The 20,642-nt window shown below is 43.5% G+C and overlaps 1 protein-coding gene across 4 annotated transcripts in view; it reads right to left on the bottom strand.

Annotated features, from left to right (window-relative positions):
* TASOR (transcription activation suppressor) overlaps window positions 1–20,642 on the bottom strand; it is a 96,542-nt gene that overhangs the window by 4,216 nt on the left and 71,684 nt on the right. For 3 of the 4 annotated variants that reach the window (XM_040408700.1, XM_040408701.1, XM_040408703.1), the window contains exons 15-23: window positions 18,276–18,685; window positions 18,031–18,154; window positions 9,982–10,041; window positions 6,852–7,741; window positions 4,844–4,966; window positions 4,542–4,701; window positions 2,646–2,754; window positions 432–613; window positions 190–348 (exon numbers count right to left, since the gene is read on the bottom strand). In XM_040408700.1, the coding sequence (XP_040264634.1) occupies window positions 190–348; window positions 432–613; window positions 2,646–2,754; window positions 4,542–4,701; window positions 4,844–4,966; window positions 6,852–7,741; window positions 9,982–10,041; window positions 18,031–18,154; window positions 18,276–18,685 (2,217 nt within the window). The remainder of the gene's footprint in view (window positions 1–189; window positions 349–431; window positions 614–2,645; window positions 2,755–4,541; window positions 4,702–4,843; window positions 4,967–6,851; window positions 7,742–9,981; window positions 10,042–18,030; window positions 18,155–18,275; window positions 18,686–20,642) is intronic. The other variant, XM_040408702.1, reaches the window with a different exon arrangement.

Here is a 20,642-nt window from a genome sequence, read left to right as displayed (position 1 = left end):
AGTATTAAATGGTACCAATGTGAACATTTCCAGCTGACCTTATGCCGTAATCCAGCTACTGCCTGCAGAATGCATTCGGTAACTAAGATGTGCCCTACATAAATTCAAAGTTTACCACAGATTAAACACATAACATCCTCAATAACTAGAAAAACATAGGGTTACAGACAGAAAACACTTATAAAATACCTGTCTGCTTTTCTTCATTGACCAGATTGGGCAGGCAAATTCCTTCACTGCTGGAATTATGGTGACCAATAAGATTGGTAAAATCCTGCATGAACTCGTCCATTCTTGTTACCACAACCCCATTTTCAGCAAAATTAGCAAACAAAGATGTGTTTTTTTCTGAAACAGAACATGAATTTAATGTTCAGATTGGCTGTCACAGAGCAACCATGCCATGTGGAATAGAGATATGCAGCCGTTACCTGTCAGAAATATGAGGTGTCGCTGATGTACGTTCTCAGACTGAAGCTTGATTAAACATTCTAGTTCCGGAGCTTGTCGGCTCTGAGAATCACAGCAGTTATGGTAAGAAAGAATCTCAACTAGATGCTTCTTCTGGTATGTGTTGAGAAGAGACAAAATATTCAGTGCATTTGGTTTTGTCCTTGAAGGGGAACACAGAGGAATAAATGAAACAATATTAATGCAATGTTTCTACAACTTCCAACTTATTACAATATGGCCACAATTTTTGCATTAATAAATAGTCACATTATGGTAAATGCTCCTTTTGTGCTGGTCTCATCACTTTTCAAAAAGTGATGAGAAAATTGTGCAGAGATTAGCAGGAAGGGCCTCCTACAGACAGGCAGAATTACTATAATTTGAGCAAACTATAGCTTAAATTGTCGCGTGCTCATAGCAGGTATACTTTTTCGGACAATAAGTAGCCAAAATGCATCAAATTTAATGAGGCATACATATTTTAACAAATTTAGCATATCATATTCCAACACATCTTAAGACTGGTGTATGATATGCCACTTTAGAGAAATCTCCCCTTTTTTATAGTTTAAATTTCTTAATGTTTTCAAGATTCATGTTTGTCGTCAGCCGAAGATGCCATGTAGTTCTGGCACTAGAGCGACACCCGAACAACTGATCAGAGAGGGGAGCGGGCTGTCAGTACACCATCAATCAGAAAGTGATTACCTGTCCCCAGGATAGGCTATCACTTAAATGCTGGAAAACTCTTTCAATCATTTGCATGATTATGAAAATCTCCATTTATAAACAGTTATTCCCTTCCCAAAGACCATCTTCACATTGTTAGTATTTTGCATTAGTGTTTGGTCAGTATTTGTAAGCCAAAACTAGGAGTGGTCCAAACACACAGAAGGGGCACAAATCTTTCCATTATACTTTTTTCTGTAGGGTTACAATCCTGGTTTTGGCTTACAAATACTGACCAAATACATACTGTGTGAAAGTGGCCTTAGTCAGAAAAAAGAGTAATGCAAAGTATAATATATAATTATATATAAAAAGTATAATGCAAAGATTTGTGCCTTGTGTTTTGAACCCACTTCTGATTCTGCTTACAAACACTGAATGTGTAAAAGAGGTGATTAGTGCAAGTACACCAGTATACCTGTGAGAGCTCTCCCAGCACACATACCAAATTCAGTGCTAAAACAAGACGTGAACTAAGCCTTAGGGCACCTTCACACACTGCTGATTTTGTTGCAGAATTTTCTGTGACTAAAAATCTGTTCCATTCACTTGCTGTCTCATTCAAATGAACAGAACTGATTTTAAGTCGTAGAAAATTCTACAACAAAAACAACAGCGTGTGAAAGGTGCTGCCACACTTTTAGGCATTTTTATGCAGTTTTTGAAGTAAAAATCAGCTGTGGATCAAAACACAAGAGGATGTGTTAAAGAAGTTGTCCCGAGGGATCGCCTTTTTTGTATTTAGTTAGTATTACTATGCTACTTTGCTTAGTACCAGCCTCCAAAAGAGCCTACGGCAGAGCTATACACCACCCATTAGTGCTGGGGACGTCACTGGGCTTACTGCTAGGCAGAAGCATAGTGTTGTGAAGCCTGGTCACAGACTCACAACAAACAGGGGCTTGCGGTGCTCGATGCAGCCAAAGGGGAGCATTGGAGCAAGGAAATGTTGCAATGCTCCTCTCATACATACTAAGTGAATACAGAAGAGGTGATATCTGGGTTCAGTACTGAACCTGGACAACCCCTTTAAGGCTCCATTCAAACGTCCGTAGAATGGGTCCACATCCGTTCCGCAATTCTGCGGAATGGGTGCAGACCCCGATCTTGCCGTCTGAAGTTCCGCAAGAAAATAGAGCATGTCCTATTCTTGTCTGCAATTGCAGACAAGAATAGGCAGTTCTATGGGGGTGCCGGCCGAGTGTATTGCGGATCCACAATACACTACGGACGTGTGAATGGACCCTAAGGGCAGATACAATTTCTCCACTTCAATCAATCCACTCCTGGCTTAAAAATCACCATAAAAAACCCTGAATGTTTGGCAGCACCTTTACACTTCAAGTACAATATCTAAGCAAACATGTGTTGTTCTTGTTCTCAGTATAACAAATTTATATTGGGACTCCCATCTGCACTTCTGCTGCATTTCTCAGTTAACTTGTTTGAACAAAATCACTCACCTTCCAAGCTCCTTCAGTTTCTTCTGAAATTTGCAATGGATTTTTAATTGCCACTTTTCTTCAGGATTGTTTATTTGCTCGAGGAACAGAAGGAATTTTTTTAGGTCACCTACAAATAATATGGAGTGTCAGTGTACAATTATGAATATATTAATATAATATATATATATATATATATATATAAAAAAAAGGGAGGAAAAAAGGCGGGTGCAATGTCCAAGTATGGCAACAGGTGCTTACCCTCTTGTATAGAACAAAAATCGGACCGCACTCCAAATAGATCTTCAATAAAACAGTATGTTTTTATTCACCCATAAAGTGGTAAAGAGCGACGTTTCGGCTCATGTATGAGCCGAAACGTCGCTCTTTGCCACTTTATGGGTGAATAAAAACATACTGTTTTATTGAAGATCTATTTGGAGTGCAGTCCGATTTTTGTTCTATATACATACAGTCCGATTTTTGTTCTATATACATACACACACACACACACACACTAAAGTTGGTATAGCCAACTATTCAGCAATGTTTTATTGCTCCAAATTGGATTAAAAAACTTAGCAACTTTTCAAACAGTGTGGAATAAAAAATCTACCATATTGTCCTTTATGTAAAAACTGTCAAGATAGGGAGGCTCACTACTTAGAAAATGTATTCAATTATAAACACTTTAATACTGCACTACTGAAGTGTTTATAATTGAATACATTTTCAAATTTTCAAATACAGTATTTTTAGTGTTCCACTATTTTTCCAGAAGGTGGTGTGCCTGCTGTTTTCCTTTGCTACATATTGTCCTTTATGCCTCCACTGTTACAGACTACAAAGTCAGATGCTGTAATCATTCCTTTCATCTTCTTTCTAAAGTACAGTACATTTGGTAGGTTAGCCAGAAACTTGGGATAAAAGTATATGACTCGTGAGTGAATAAAGTTGTTGTGCGGTCCTAGCCATGAAGTACTATTTCCCACAATGTTGTGCTATTTATGTGAATTGTGAAGCTTATTTAAAGGGAACCTGTCATCAACTTTATGCTGAGCTCACTCAGGGCAGCATAAAATAGTGACAAAAATGCGGATCCGTTTTTTGCAGAATAGATGTCGTCCCATTCACTTCTATGGGGCCCTTTTCTTCCATTGCACGGCTCAGCAAAAAAAATTAAACATGTCCTATGCCAGTCAGTGAAAATCAGGACATGGCCCTATTGAAGTCTATGGATCAGCAAATAAACGGAATGCAATCTTTTTTTGCTGACATGCTGAACTGTCCGCGGACAGCATATGGCCATCTGAATGAGCCCTTAATGTGAAGATACAATTAGATTTTTGTTTAGGTATTATGGGAGATGAGGAGCTGTTCACATGACATTTTAGTCCTCCACCAGGCGAGAGCACTCCTGCATAATGGAAACTAGACGGATCAATTATGCAGCCCATAGACTTCTATTATGACGGAATGCAAATTGGAATGCCTCAAAGACATTCCATCATAGAATTCAGTTATGGCCCTTGGTAACGGAGTCCATAACGGAATTGTAATAAAACCCGAACTTGTAAAACACAAGTTCGCTCATCCCTATCAATGAGCCATCACTGATATGGGGTTTAAAAAAAAAAATAAAGGCTACCCTAATAAATGCTGACAATTATTAGATTGCAGTATTGGCAGCATAACTTACTCTGGACTGAAGATATTTGAGTTCTGTTTGTATGTAATAAATTCAGATATATAAGCATTTGAATTCAGTGAAATATCACATTTTATATAAGTATGCAAAAACAAGAAATTTCTAAGTGTCCTAAATTCTGGAATTCATGAATGGTTAAAATATATCTAAATTTACAATGATTCTAAAAACTAAACTGTCAAAAGGAGACTATTTCAAGGGAATCTTACCAGAAGTGACAGAATCTGGATTGAGCAGAGTGTCATCAGGTACAATTAATCCACCAGACACAAAAAGTTCATTATATGTATGGTTTTTCAAATCCTCTAAACTGTCCACACCAGCAAAACTGACGCACGAGCGCTTCTTCAATTCCGTCAAGGATGGGATCTATTAAAAGTAAAGACCAAAAGAAAAGAATGAATGCTTTTCTTTTGTAACGATTTACATAAAAAGATGGAGATGAGGGCTGGAAAACCACTGAAGAAAAGAAGCTGACAAAGGACTGTCAATTCTGAAGATGAATACTCACTGTATGAATACTATGGGGAATATCTTCATTCTGAATAATAATTAGTAGTTTATCAGAGATTGCGCTACTGAGCACATACTGTTCTGGGTAACACTGCACATTGCCAAGTTGTGTCAAGTAATCCTAGAAAGAAAGAAAAAGAAAAATATTATTTCCATATAAGAATGCCTTAAGAGAGTGATCTCCAACCTATGGCTCTCTGGCTGTTGCGAAATTAGACACTGCTGGGAGTTGTAGTTTTGTAACAGCTAAAGAGCCACAGATGGAGATAACTGGCTTAAGGGGGTTATCCGATATCTAAAATATCCCCCCCAATGCCCAGTCCCCTTGTATGCATTACAGGGGCGTAGCTAAAGGCTCATGGGCCCTGGTGCAAGAGTTAGGCTTGGGCCCCCCTTCCCTCAGTGCTTTGTGTGTCTTCTTATGCAGCACAAGGGTCTTTGGGCCCCCTCAGGCTCCTGGGCCCGGTAGCGACTGCTACCTCTGCACCCCCTATAGCTACGCCCCTGATGGATTATACTTGCCTGCTCCCCGGCACCTACGTCGCTCTGGATCCCTGCAAGGCCGTTGCTGCATCTCCCTGTCGCTCGGATCAAAACATCCGGCGATGGCGGGAGCAGCCAATAGCACGGCGCGACGGTGAGCAGCCTCAAGGGGGCTTGTCCCACAATAAATATTGTACATTTAATTATAGTTTAAGGAAATCTATCTGCATCCCGCCACCTGCTGTTTGCTCGTTTTATAATTTCTGTTCTGCTCACTGAGGTGGAGGCACACGCTCATTTACATCCTTCAACTGCCACCAGCTGCAGTAGAAAGGACACCCCCTAAGCTGGCAGCTTGAAATAAATCTAGCAGAGCAATTTGAGCAATGAAAGGGGAGATCTCTGGATCTATGTCAGGTACAGGGCTGGTTCTAAGTTTGTTACAGATTGTCATGTACTATAAGATACCGGATTTTCATTTTTACATTAATCATGGGATAACCCCTTTGAGGTACTGTGACAAAAAGGCGTAGGACACAATAATGGCAGCCATCGCTGATGGTATGAAAATGCATAAAGTAGGCTAGCTAAAGATCTAGCAATTATTGTTAATGGTCCCAAACATTTTACATTAGTTTTGGATAATCATTCGAAAATCTATGGTATTGAACCAGACTCATTTCAATCAATGGCTAGCTGCACCATTGGTTGGAACACTTCCTGTCCTTATGTTGATAAGAAGGCCACTTTACTATAGTCATGGAAAAGATCACAAAGAACATAAACCCCGATTGTCTTTATGTATATATTTGTCCACCTAAATTTGTGTTTCATTAAAAAAAATTTGTTTCAGCTACTTAGGAGTCATCTGTAACCAGAACATTAACTGGTAAAATCAGGTACAGTGCCTTGTAGGGCTATACTCAGCTGAATGATACCTTTCACTTATTGATCCAGTTAAATGCACCAAGAGCAGGCCCAGGCCGCTCTATGCACCCTTGCTCCTCCTGCTTTGTCAGCCCCTCCCTCTCCTCCTTGATTGACAAGGCTAGCTTCCTGGATAGTTATCTCTCATGGCCCGGTCAGTGGATATGACCTAAATGTATGTGGCCATTGGTACTAACAAAGTTTAAGAAGCAAGAAGCAGACAGCTTTGTGCCAGGTTACTGCAGCTCAACCTCCATTCTAGTGAAGGCGACTAAACAGTGTATGGCGCTGCCTGGTTATGGCTATGTTAGCTCCAGCGACTCGTGTGACCTACTGCTAGCGGCTGATTGGTGGGGGTGCTGGGTTTTGAACCCCCACTGATCTGATGCTGATGACTGATCCCATCAATGTCCTGAAGCACCGCTTTAACAGTATTAGGCCGAATGCACACGGCCGTGTTCCGCGGCCGAGAGCGGTCCGTGGTATGCCGGGCTGGATTCCTGTTCAGAGCATTCGGCCTTAACAAGTATAACTGAGAATGTAGATATCTGAAAAATGTGTTGAGGAATAACAGATTGACGCCAATATTACTTTACCTTGATTTCACCACATATTGTGCTTTCCTCCTGTTTTGCATGAATATAGAATTTTACTATGTTTTTATTCACTTGGGAGAAAATCTTCACCAAATTGTTGAATACTTCCGGATTCATTTGGTTTATTAAATCTTTAATAGCCGTATGTGACGTTGAAATATCTGGCAAGCTGGGTGTTTTCTCTGGATTGTTAAGGATGCTATCCGGTGAGGCATGAGGCAATTCATCTATATGAGGAACAGGACTTCTATGTGGTGGAGCATCCTGTGCACTGCTGGAAGGAGCCTGCTCTATGCAACCATTATGATCCAATTCAGAACTTAACGTCTGTGAAATCTCTGTTTTAACATGTGTGTAATTGTCAGTACTGCACTCTTGCTGTCCATGCTCTAAGGCCCCCATCGTTCCATCAGTAGGATTGTTAACATCAGCAGGTCTTGTACGAGAATTTACAACAATGTCCAGCTTTACACGAAGCTCATCAACATATTGCTGCACAGGTATTACAGAGGCTTGGGTAGACAGCCAGTCCGAAAGCTTGACAACTCTGTCTTCTGATGACAGCGAGGGTGTCGTAACAGCCGTAAATGAAATATCTTTTTCTCTTAGAATATCCTGAAGCTGTTCTGAAAACTTGCTGTAAACCTCCACCACGGTTTTCTCAATCAATCCATCCTGACAGTGTTTGCTTTTAAAATGTCCTTTCTTCCCGCTATCTCTGCAAGACCCTCTATCACTTCTAGAGGAATGTCTCCTGCCTTTCCTGTACTCTTCAAGTGGTGAATATCCAGACCCCTTGCCTTGTCTTGTATGGTTAACTCTTGGATCATTTGGAAGGACATCTTCTTTTGCCGAAGAGTACACAGACTGGTCTTCAGCAATATTTAATCCTGAAAATGGAGAAAAAGCATCAAATTTTTTTTATGAATACAAAAATGATCATGGTCTTATATATCAGTTACTCACAGAAGACAATTAGACCTGCAATGATGAGATATCCAACAAAATAAAAAGTACAGAGCCCTGTCTAATGCAAAGTTAAAAATTGGGATTCCCTTTAGGTCTCTTTCTCACGAATGCGTTTCGGATGGGAAACAGGCTCCATGTGATGGGGCATTTTCTGGACCCAACACTCCTCCTCTGACCTGAACTCACAGCATCATGATTTATGTCAGTACAGAAGAACCACAGTCAGGCAGGAACTCACAGCGTCATAAATCATTATGATGCTGTGAGGTTAGGGTCAGAAGAGCAGTGGTCGGACCTTGAAATGCAGCCATCACAAGGAGCGCGTTTACTAGAACAAACACGCCTGTTCCCTGTTCCACAGAAAAGTTCTCTTTTCCATGTGCACATTATCGTTCTGTTTGAATTCAGACAATCCCTTCTCGTTAGAAGCTGTCATGGCAATTGGCTTATATAAATGAGGGATGCTGCTGGGGCAGTTGTACATTTCCCGAACAATAAACTTTTAACATGGCATTCGATTGAAATCAAATTGCCAAAGTGGGTGGCGTTTGTCCAGCCAGAAGACGTTAAATGGATTGGTGGTCATGCAGGCACACTACCACTCCATTTACTGTCTATAGCATTAAGCTTTGTACCTGGTAATGTTAGTGCCATAGGACTCAGTGTTTCTGGCAATTGGTGGGGTCCCAGCGGTTAGACTCCCACCAGTCTAGCGGTCATCCTCTATTCAGTGGGTAGGGGATAACTTGCAATTACGAGAATACCACTTTAACTACTCCACTTTTAGAAAAGATCTCAGTAGATAGGAAATTATTATTAAGTTAACTAGGGAAAGTTTAAGGGCAAGCAGAAAATTTAAACTTGATGTATGATGTAGACATTTAGATATCTAAATACATGATTAATAATCACAGAATTTTGGACTCATTTAGAGGGAGAGCTGCAACAATAGGTTCATTTTCATATAATGGGAGTGGGGGGGACCTAAGCAGTCTTGGCTAATTATAATTGCAGAAAGATTACGCGATGGCTCCTTCCAACCCTGTGTTTCAAAGAGGGCACAATCTTTCAGCCCAACCTGGAGCATCAACTAGCTCGGGGATCAGTAACCTCCAGCACTCCAGTTGTTTTGAGACTACAACTCCCAGAATCCTACTCACTTCTATGAGAGTGACAAGAACAGCCAAGTAAGTGTGCATGCTAGGAGTTGTAGGTTCACAGCAGTTGGAGTGCCGAAGGTTGCTGATACCGCAACTAGCTGTTCTTTAAAGAGAGTGCCACAAAGGCAACCTCAGTCCACGTTCCCTACTAGGGCATATGCACATCTTCGATGGGCTGAGGCTCTGTTCGGGACCCTCCTATAGAACTAGAGAGCATGGCTCACAAAGACGGGTCTTACTCTGGTTATTCAAGTATTGCATTCATTTGAATGGCTGCATGTAATACATTTCCCCTGCAGCAGACAGACGTTTCCACTGAAAATAAAAATTAAGTAACCATTTTATAGCTGCAGTAAGCAAAGGCACAGAAAAAAATAAAATAAAATGAATGTGCAGTGTACGTGAAGATGAAATGATCTTTAGCAATAATTTTATTTTTTTTGCTGTTGCTCCAATAAGGATTGCTGCCATATCTACTGTCAGATGATTAAAACTGACAGTCCAGGAGAGTGGGTAGTCTGGTGCTTAGCTAACGGTGGGACGATAAAGTGGTCTCCTGCAAAGAAGCTTTAGCAACCCTACCGATGACTCTCCGGTCATTACCGTAATTTTAAACATCTGGCAGGAGACGCTGAACACTACACAATCTAATAGGTCTAAAACATATAGTTTTAATTAAACCTGGACACTTAAATATCTTAAAATCTAAGATGCACCAAGGTTTGGTCTGCTCTGCAACCCACGACCTCAAGATCTAAGGGGCAACTATTTTTCACCCATACAGGATTATGTTAGCACAATCCTTGTAGTATGTTTACCACCCTATAGCTGCCAAAGGAAGCTCTGAAAAAGTAATTTAACATTTTTCAGGAGTAAATGTTCTGCTCAGACCTCAAGAAAAATGGAAGTGCCAAGTACAGAACGGGCTTCCTTACATACTACAATTACAACAAAGCTTAGCATATAACTTTAACTCTGATCACACGCATTACCCTCCTCACCTTGTGGTTTTTCATCTCTAAGATTTCCAATATGATCCTCTGGTATTCTTCCTTCCTCTCCTGGGGGAAACCAGTAGTTAGAAATCATGGATTCTTATCTAGGGTCTTATTCTATAGAATCCAATAGGTTAAAAACAGGAGTTCGGCAATCCATCTACTACAACATATAATCACCTAATAAGGTGGTAGAATGGTTGATGGTGATGATAAAAATACAGACACGTCTCACAACCAAAAAGTTTGATGCATTTCCAAATATCTGAAACACGGGAGTGATCAGTAAATATGCAGGGCTACAGGTGAAATTAAAATTCCCTCAAAATGTTCTCCCGTCAGCAGTCTACTAAATAACAGCCCATAGTCCAGGTCCAATGCACAGACTTGTATAAACAGTACAATGTTGAGAAAGTGCATGTTATAAGCATAGTGCATACACCGCTAAAAGCCAATAGCACAAGTTAAAAATCTCACAGGATTCACAGCCAATAACAGGTCACGACGGGGACGAGCCTCCCTAGTGTCACCTCTGTATACATCTCACTTCATACAGAGGCATACACTGCTTTACTTGCCAGATTATGTATCATAAAAAATGTATTTCTGGCATGCTGCATTAAATATCACATTGACGTCCTAGTATGGAGAATAACAAAATTATACTGTCTACAGAGACATATTTCACACAACGGAAGTCAATCATGTGATATATGTGCAGACAAGGCACAGCTGGGAGGAGTTAAAATTGATGAAACATAGCAAATTCTCCCTGCTGTGAATACTGAAAGGGACATTTCCATCAGGGCTTTTTAAACTCAATCGTCACTGAAAACTAAATTCAAAATAATGTCCTTCTGTAGCAGTCAACACAAATTATTAAATCTCCTATATAGACAGGTAATTCACTGCCAATTTACCACTGTGAAGGGGAGAGGTTATCTGTAATGTAATGTTCATTGTAATAGTAGGTGTAGAATTGGGATGACAGTATGGCAGCTCTATTGTTCTCTTGCTAAGCACAGATAAAGATGCTCACAGACGAGCTTCAGCTTTGTTAGGGTGGTTTCATATACAGTTTATTTTAAGCAGTTTGTGTTCACTTTTGCGGTTTTAGTGTTTTCTGGTGCATTTTTGAGGTACACCAAAATGGTTCGCTAAAAAGTCTATGGCCTAATTTAACTCTTTACTCGCTTCGCTGGAGGACTTTCTTTTCTTTCTGTGGATGGGCAGCAGCTCACATGAGACACTCAAGTGCCTGCATCTCCCAGAATGCACTACAATTAGCTCATTAAAGCCTTCCCTCCCCTGCATAGAAAATAGCCCCTCACATATAGCATCTTGAGAAATATAAATCTCTATGAATTTAGAAGTAGGAAAGAATGAAAAGCATCTGGGCCACTTCACCTCCTTCATTACAAGATCACCACACTGGCACTTAGGGGAGAAAAGGGAGCAAGGAACCTACTGAGCATGTTAAGTCTACCTCTGAAGGCAGAAGAAGGTGGACCAGAAATACTAACAGCAGGAGAAGATAATGTACATAATATATATTTTTGATGCATGTATACTGCAATAATACTTCACTTGAAATGGCGTATTCTTTGCATAGTAATACTTTTTGTGGACTAAACTTTTTAAGATGTTAGCTTTCAGTGCAATAATGTGTGATAACGAGAAAACTGCTGAGATGTGAACCCTACAGAACAGGTAGTGTCATGTTATCGTTAGGCTGGAGTGAAAACAGATTTCAGTTAGATTTCAGGATTATTTTTTCTAGTTACATAGATCACATGACAATGGGAGGCGGAGTTGTGGAATCCCAGGGCACGCAATGCGCCCATAAATATGGTGCCTCACATGCATTTTGAGCGTGCAGCTGTAGGGACAAACTCAGCTGCTCCACGGGTGCTCCCCCAGTCACTTGTGGGGAGCACCATCTTAGAGGGACCATTGATGTCCCGACCCTTCATCCTATAGATCCACTGATCTAAGGTATGTCCCAGTTCTGTCCACCTTTGAGTTCTCATTCTATTGTTTAGTATCGTTTCTTATTTGATTACATTCTCTTTGCAGGACGGTTGCTTTCACCTATTTGGATTACTTCCCCTGATAGATGACTTGAAACATGACACGTCGGGAACTATCCTTTAGGGCATATTAGGGATACCGCCCTATATCAGGGTTAGGTATCCGGACGGGGTCGCCCCTTGCGGGGGAAAGCACTCTGTGTAGACAGGCAGGGCTCTATCAGCAATGTCCCCATCCCACATTCAGGGATATTTAGGGATACCAGTTCCTGCAATGTCTACACTGAGTCTACCAACGACCACACCAAGTTACCGCCTAGACGTGGTGTATCAACTTTACCACGCTAGGCCTGTCCCCATCTGGGTCACGTCGGAATGGTAAGACTGTTCCTTTTTTTCTATATTAATTCTTGACTATGGCGCTAGGTTTTAATTATCATTATTAAAGGCTATATTTTAGCGCCCGTTTTTGCTCCCTTTGGGGAATCTGTGATCCAGTGTACAGGATGAGATTCCGCCGGCGCATGCGCACTGCATGGAGCGATGCTGCTGCCCACAATGGTCATCACAGTGCGCACGCGCCAGCGGGATCTATACTAGATGACGTAAGAGGCTTGCAGGGCAGGCCAAGCAACAGGCTGGGAAGGGGTTATGTGAGAAGGAGGAGTGGCCTGGGCACTTACAGTCCAAATGTCACCCCTGGGCACTTGCGAGCCCTCGTTTACATATGAATAAAACTGTTTTTTCCTTTGGTGAACATCAAAACAAAAGGAGACAGGTACCATTTGACTCCTCTACAGTTAGGCTACAGTACTCTGTAAGCAGTGTATAATGGCATACCGTGGTGACAGACTCCCTTTAAAGGGGTTGTCCAAGTTACTTTTATTGTTGACCTATCCTCAGGATAGATCATCAAAATCAGATCGACAGGGGGTGCCGGGTGTAAGATCCCCGCCGATCTGATGACAGGTCATCAATAAACATAACTTAGACAACCCCTTTAAGGGCACATTGCAGATCCACAAAAACTAGATTTTTGTACTTGCCACAAAATCTGTTTCTCTTCCATTCATTGAGGGACACAGTCTTGACCTTGGGTAAAGCTTTTGCCACTAGGAGGCGACACTAAACAAAGAAAGTGTTAGCTCCTCCTCAGCTATATCCCTCCTGCAGACACAATCAGTTTTTACAAAAGCAGTAGGAGCAGCCAAGAGTAGCCAACAGCAAATAATAAAAAGGAAGAAAACAGAAGATAGGTCATCGTCAAGAACCAGAAGGACCCATGTAGGCGAACCAGTAATGTACATACAGAGTGGGAGCTGTGTCCCCCCAATGAACGGAAGAGAAACAGATTTTACGGTACGTACAAAAATCTAGTTTTTTCATCCGTATCATTGGGGGACACAGGCTTGACCTTAGGACGTTCCAGAGCAGTCCCCGGGGTGGGTCATAAACTAATAAGCCATCTGGTCAATCCGAGGACCGCTTTCTGCAAAACGCTACGCCCCAGAGAAGTGTCAGAAGATGCAAAGGTGTGCACCCTGTAAAACTTGGAAAAAAGTGTGCCCAGACGACCAGGCAGCCGCCCTGCACCCCTGAAGGGCCGAAGCCCTGTGATGTACCGCCCAACCATTGCTCGAGTAAAATGAGCAGTAACCTGAAAGGGTGGAGCCCGGCCACTGATGCAGTACGTATTCACCATGACCAAACAAATCCATCCAAAACATGGAAACTTTAGACATAGCCAGCCCTCGTCTCGGTCCCTCCGGAATGATGAATAATGACTCAGTTCATCGTAAAGAGGACATCTAAGACCAACAGATGCGAACGACCCGAACCAAAACCAGAGTGTGGAACGACTATTCCCAAACAGGAGACGTGGCCGCACAAAAAGGAAGGGAGAAATGAACCCTACATTGAGATGGAATGCTGACAACCTTCTGAAAAAAGGACTATACCGGACGAAGGACTACCATGTCCTGATGGAGGATGAGGAAGGGCGACCGACATGAAAGAGCCGCTAGTTCTGACACCCTATGGATGGAAATGACTGCCAACAAGAAGCCCACCTTGTAAGACAGGAAGCAAAAGGGACACCTGCTGCAAAGGCTCAAACGGAGAGAACTGGAGAGCGCTGAGCCCCAGATTTAAGTACTAGGGATTCAACGGAAGTTGGTAAGGGGGCTTACCGTGCGCCACCCCCTGCAGAAATGTCCAAACCGCAGCAAGGGAAACCAAATTCTGCTGAAAAAGAATAGTGTCTGGATCTCAAGGGCCAAAGAACTGCAGCTGTGAGAAACTTGCCCCTAGGGGTGGGCGATATAGGCGATATGGGATATAAATTTGTGCCACGATATGGATTTTGTACCACGGAGCGGTAGTGAATGATCGCACTCTCGGCACGCACCATGTTCTCCTGAGCCGGCACAGTGGAGAAGAAGGGAGTCCCTCCCTCCCCACTGTGCGCGGCTGCCGCTGGCCACCAATAAGAACAGAGTAGGAGGAGAAGGGGAGGGACTGTGGCCACTGCGCCACCAATGAATGCCTGAATACCAACGTATCGTTCATGTGCCGGCCATATTCCGGCCCCTATGACTGCACGCTGCGATCCGCCGCAATTAACCCCTTAGTTGAGGGGTTAATCGCGCGGATCACAGAGTCCTGTCAGAGGTCGGGTGCCGGGAATGTTTTTCAGTCTCTGCATTAATGGCAGTGGGCAGTTCCGATCGGAGTCCCAGCAGTGTAATGCTGGGGCTCCGATCGGTTACCATGGCAGCCAGGAGTCACGCTACTGAAGTCCTGGCTGCCATGGTATGTTAGTGAGCAGCATTATATTCACGTGCGCCGTGGCCGCCGGTCGCTCCTTCTGTCTGTGCGGCGCATTGTTAATGCTATAAGCATTAGCAATACGCCGCATAGACCTATGAGATGAAGGAGCGCCCGGCGGCCGCGGCGCACGTGAGTATAATGCTGCTCACTAACATACCATGGCAGCCAGGACTTCAGTAGCGTCCTGGCTGCCATGGTAACCGATCGGAGCCCCAGCATTACACTGCTGGGACTCCGATCGGAACTGCCCACTGCCACCAATGATGGGGGGGAGGAGGGGGACCCTGTGGCCACTGCCACCAATGATTAATACTGGGGAGGGGGGGTGGGTTTACCAGAGGCTGCTGATAAGAGGGAGAGGCTGGGGGGTGGATCAGGGGCTGGGGGGCACATGAGAAGCTGGGGGGCACATGAGAGGATGGCTGCCATGGTCAGCTCACTGCTGTTGTGTGCACAAAGCACAGGGCAGCAGGGAGAGTGTAAAGTCCTATTCACCCTAATAGAGCTCTGGGTCCGCATGGGTTTGCACCCGTTCCGCACAATTGCGGAATGGATGCGGACACATTTTGCGGACGTGTGAATGGAGCCTAATACAGAGGGGGCCATTATAATATTAAGAATAATAACAACACAGAGGGGGCCAGTATATATTATAATTATACAGAGGGCATTATACTTATGGGCACTACGGGTGGAGGGGAGGTCTGTTATCTGAGGATGATAGTAAAGTGAGAAATCTAAACATTTTTCTGTGAAACTATGCAGATACGCGGCTGAAAGAAGGTATTATGGCGGTCTTATCTCCGAATGAAGACGTTGAGGAAAGTCTACATCACAGGAGACGTCACTGGATGTAACAGGTATGTGCTGCTGTACTCTACTGTATAGTGTGCACCATTATATGTAATGTCCATCCACATATCTGTTTGGGGGGGGCTATAGGATTTAGCCCACACGGCCGCAGTCCGGTCCCAGACTTCAGGTCACACTGTGCGTGTTCTGAATTCTGGGGCCTCACACCCATCTACTACATTATCTGTACTCAGAGAGTTACCACTGTGTTATCTGTGGTATTACATAGGACTGCAGGTGACATCTACTACAGTATCTGTACTCAGTTATCACTGTGTTATCTGTGGTGTCACATAGGACCGCAGGTGACATGTACTGCATTATTTGTAAAAAGATTGGGGGGAGAAATACTTGGCTTGCCCCGGGTGCTGACAAACCACGCTACACCACTGGAACTCTGCCCTGTATGTTCCCTGCTGCTGCTACCCCTCCTCAATTACACCCCTGTATAATGTACCCTGATACCCCTCAGTTATATGATACTGTATAAATGAGGGGTATCAGGGTAAATTACAGGGGGTAATATAACTGAAGGATCAGGGTAAATTATACAGGGGGTAAAACTAAGGGGTATTAGGGTACATTATTATACAGGGGTAATATAACTGAGGAAGGCTATCTCAGGGGACAGGATGAAGGGGTAATATAACATATAATATAAGTTATATTACCCCTGTATAATAATGTACCCTGATACCCCTTAGAGAGTGTGTGTGTGTGTGTGTGTGTGTGTGTGTGTGTGTGTGTGTGTGTGTGTGTGTGTGTGTGTGTGTGTGTGTGTGTGTGTGTGTGTGTGTGTGTGTGTGTGTGTGTGTATATATATATATATATATATATATATATATATATATATATATATATATATATATATATATATATATATATATATACACACATACATACATACACACACGCAGCGTGTTTGTGCTTTAGGGTGCACACCCTAATGCAATAGGCTGCGCACACCTATGCTGCTACACATCCAATGCAGCGCCCAGGCCTTGCAGGCATCCAGCTTTCAAACACAGCGAAGGGTTAAGGGTGGGTCCCTTCACCTGCCAGCTGCTGTAGTATGGGCCTGATTATACCCTGCACACACAAGGCACCTCTCACAGGGGGGCACAGGCATGCGACCGCCCCTGCCGAACAGGGAAGCCAGAAGAGTTAAGCCACAGGAAGACTTTTAGGGAAATACTCACCCGTCCAGAGTTTTCTGCACCCCTTCGGCCCCTTGGTGAGGGACGCTACACCGGAACAGAGGGGACTTTCGGCGTGGATGGCTGTGGTGACCCGATTGCTTGCGGGAGGCAGAGGTTTTTACCAGAACCTTTGGTCCTCCTTTTCTTCTGGAGCACGGGAAGGAGCAGGGGGTTTGGGTGACCCCCTTGGGCTCCCGTCTCCTGAATGGGAGTGCAGGCAGTTTTACGGACTGCCTGAAACTCCCATTAGAAAAGGAAAGAAGAAAAAACAAAAAACCAGCAGACTTGCAACGCAGGGAGGTCTGCCTCCTACTAAGCTAAAACTGATTAGTTCAGTGTATGCAGGAGGCATATAGCTGAGAGGAGGAGCTAACACTTTCTTTGTTTAGTGTCGCCTCTTAGTTGCAATAGCTATACCCAAGGTCAAGACTGTGTCCCCCAATAATACGGATGAGAAACACAGATACTGGCCATGTGTGTTCCGCATTCTGTGGATAAGCACATCCTGCCCTTTCTTAGAAATGCTCATTCTTGTCTGCAAAAGGGACAAGAATAGGACATGTTCTATTTTTTTGCCAGGGCAACGGAACCGAGGTGTGGATGAGGACAGCACACTGTGCGGTCCGTATCTTTTGCAGCCCTATAGAAATTAATTGGTCCACATCCGATCTGCAAAAAGTGTGGAACGATTGCAGACAGAAACTACGGTAGTGTGCAAAGATGACAAGTGAGCTTCGTCCTATTGTGACATCTCTGGTAAACCGCTGCAGACATTTCAGACTTAAGGCTCATTCAGAAGGCCGTATGCTGTCTGCAAAAATGCGGATCCGTTTTTTTGCGGATTAAATGCTGCCCTATTTACTTCTGAGGCCCTTTCTTCCATTGCACGGCTCCGCAAAACAAATGAAACATGTCCTATACTTGTCAGTGAAAATCAGGACTAGCCCTATTGAAGTCTATGGGTCAGCAAAAAAACGGAATGCAAGCCATTTTTTTGCTGACATGCTGAACTATCTGCAAAAAAACGGATCCGCATTTTTGCGGACGGCATAGGGCCGTCTGAATGAGCCCTTATCAAGAGACTGATTTATCTGCATTTCACCACACAAATACAACCATAAAAATCTGAAAAGTAAATACATTACCTGTAATTGGGATCAATTTCCAGTGCATTTCAGATTCCATACTGCTTGAATTAGAATTCTGTTGTGGGTAAACTTGTTCTGTAGGTGTGCTGGGACAAGGACTGGCATAGCTTGAATATGGTCCCTAAAAATAATTATGAAGGAAATAAAAGTTAAATGAGAATAATGGAATATCATATAATGAAAAAGCTTATATCCGTCTGGAAGCTAGTAATAGAAATGTATTTAATGATGAAAGTCAATACCTGGATCATTTCCTCAGTTGCCAATAAGTCATCATTCACATCTTCCTTTTCAGCAAAGACCTCATTTACAGGAGGAGCAGTTTCTGATGGCGGTTGATCCACGCTTTGCTCTTGTACATAACTGCTTTGCTCAGAATGTGCGGAAATATTAGCAACAGAGTCTGGTGCCAACGAAAACTCTGTTTTATCCATCTCATTAGTAGTTTGGTTTTGATCAGGAAACAGTTTGTTGATAGTGTTTATTATATTAATACTAGCCTCTAATGATTGTCCAAACAGTTCATTATAATTTTCTGGATCTGCATCATCTGGTTCCATTTCTGTGCTCTCCTCTCTTAGATCTGTATCTTGCCCACCAAGTGCAGATATTAAAGTGGAAACAGAATGTGCTGAATCCACGTCGTTGTGACCTTTTTAAAGATAAAACATTATTATTCCTCTTCAGTCTTCTAGTACATTCCAGAAAAGCATAGCAATGGTACATGCAATCACAAAAGAAATGGGGGGGGGGGGGGGGGGGGGGGTCGTTAGGAGAGGAGGAGGTGATAGTTTACTTTTAAAATGATCCAGACTACTGGAACATAACACTGCCAGATCAGAGGGTTTTGACCAATGGGTAATGAATGAATACAAAATACCTCTTTGCATTGTTATAGAATATTGCTTTGCAAAACAATGAAGATGTATTCGCCTTACATGATCTTTGGAAAAATGACTGGAATGGAACTAAAGGGTCCCTTTACACAGGTCAATGATTTAGGGAATGATGGAAAGCACTATTGTAGGCTCAGCAGAAAAAGGAGCCTCTAGGTGTAACGGTAACGCCCCCGTTGTTCTAGAGGCTCATTTGCATATATTAAAACTTAATTTTTCTCAGAAATGCGGGCACATATGACCATGGGACCAACACAGATGCCTTCAGCTGCCAAGCGCACATGTAACATGTCAGCCATTGTCACAGATACAAATCTGCTGACAGATGCCCTTTAAAGGGAACCTGTCACCAAAAAAACGCTTACCAAGCTGTTAATAGTACCTTATAGTGCTGCATAGTAGTTTCTTAATGCACTTTTTAATCGTTTAGCCGCATCTAGCCTCCTTGAGAAATCGATGTTTTATTCAGCCGCTGCCCCCTGCTTCAAGTCAGGTTTGAAGTCAAGGGGGCAGCGGCCTAGGCGTCTCCAATACTGCTCTCCCCACCTCCCGCCGCCTTTATTGACAAGCCGAATCTCAGTGCCGGGACCGCGCTCCCAGCCCGCATGCGCAGTAAAGGGCTGCTGTAGCGCGATCCCGGCTCCTGGCTCCGGCTTCAGTTTCGCTACTGCGCATGCACCCGGCATCTTCTGTAACTGCGCTAGTATGTAAGGCTGGCGGGAGCATGCGCAGTAGCGAAACTGAAGCCGGCTGAGTGTACGAGCCGGAGCCGGGATCGCGCTACAGCAGCCCTTTACTGCGCATGCGGGCTGGGAGCGCGGTCCCGGCACTGAGATCCGGCTTGTCAATAAAGGCGGCGGGAGGGGGGGGAGAGCAGCATTGGAGACGCCTAGGCCGCTGCCCCCTTGACTTCAAACCTGACTTGAAGCAGGGGGCAGCGGCTGAATAAAACATCGATTTCTCAAGGAGGCTAGATGCAGCTAAACGATGAAAAAGTGCATTAGGAAACTACTATGCAGCACTATAAGGTACTATTAACAGCTTAGTAAGCGTTTTTTTTGGTGACAGGTTCCCTTTAAACTGTCAGTATAGGCTAAGTAATGACAGCCAAATATCAAACTGAAAACCAGAATGACTGGAATCAAATCATATTAGCACACACCTCACATGATTTTTCCGAAATTCCTCTGTAGCAGAAAAATATGAAAGCCAGGGCAGCACTAAAAGTTAGAAATCTTTATTCACCAATTCAACATTTCCATTCTACTAACCCCTTCTCAAGCTTAACCACCTCCGGACCGCCTAACGCAGATTCGCGTTCCGGAGGTGGCAGCCCTGCGCGAGCCGAGACTTCCTGTGAACGCGCGCGCACAGGAACGGAAGGTAAGAGAGTTGATCTCCAGCCTGCCAGCGGCGATCGTTCGCTGGCAGGCTGGAGATGTGTTTTTTTTAACCCCTAACAGGTATATTAGATGCTGTTTTGATAACAGCGTCTAATATACCTGCTACCTGGTCCTCTGGTGGTCCCCTTTGTTTGGATCGACCACCAGAGGACACAGGTAGCTCAGTAAAGTAGCACCAAGCACCACTACACTACACTACACCCCCCCCCCCCCCCCCGTCACTTATTAACCCCTTATTTGCCCCTGATCACCCCATATAGACTTCCTGATCACCCCCCTGTCATTGATTACACCCCTGTCATTGATCAAC

This window comes from Bufo bufo, chromosome 9 (assembly GCF_905171765.1).
Source record: "Bufo bufo chromosome 9, aBufBuf1.1, whole genome shotgun sequence".
Lineage (NCBI taxonomy): Eukaryota > Metazoa > Chordata > Amphibia > Anura > Bufonidae > Bufo > Bufo bufo.
The sequence above is the reverse complement of the archived record's forward strand: the minus strand, read 5'-3'. Positions and strand labels throughout refer to the sequence as shown.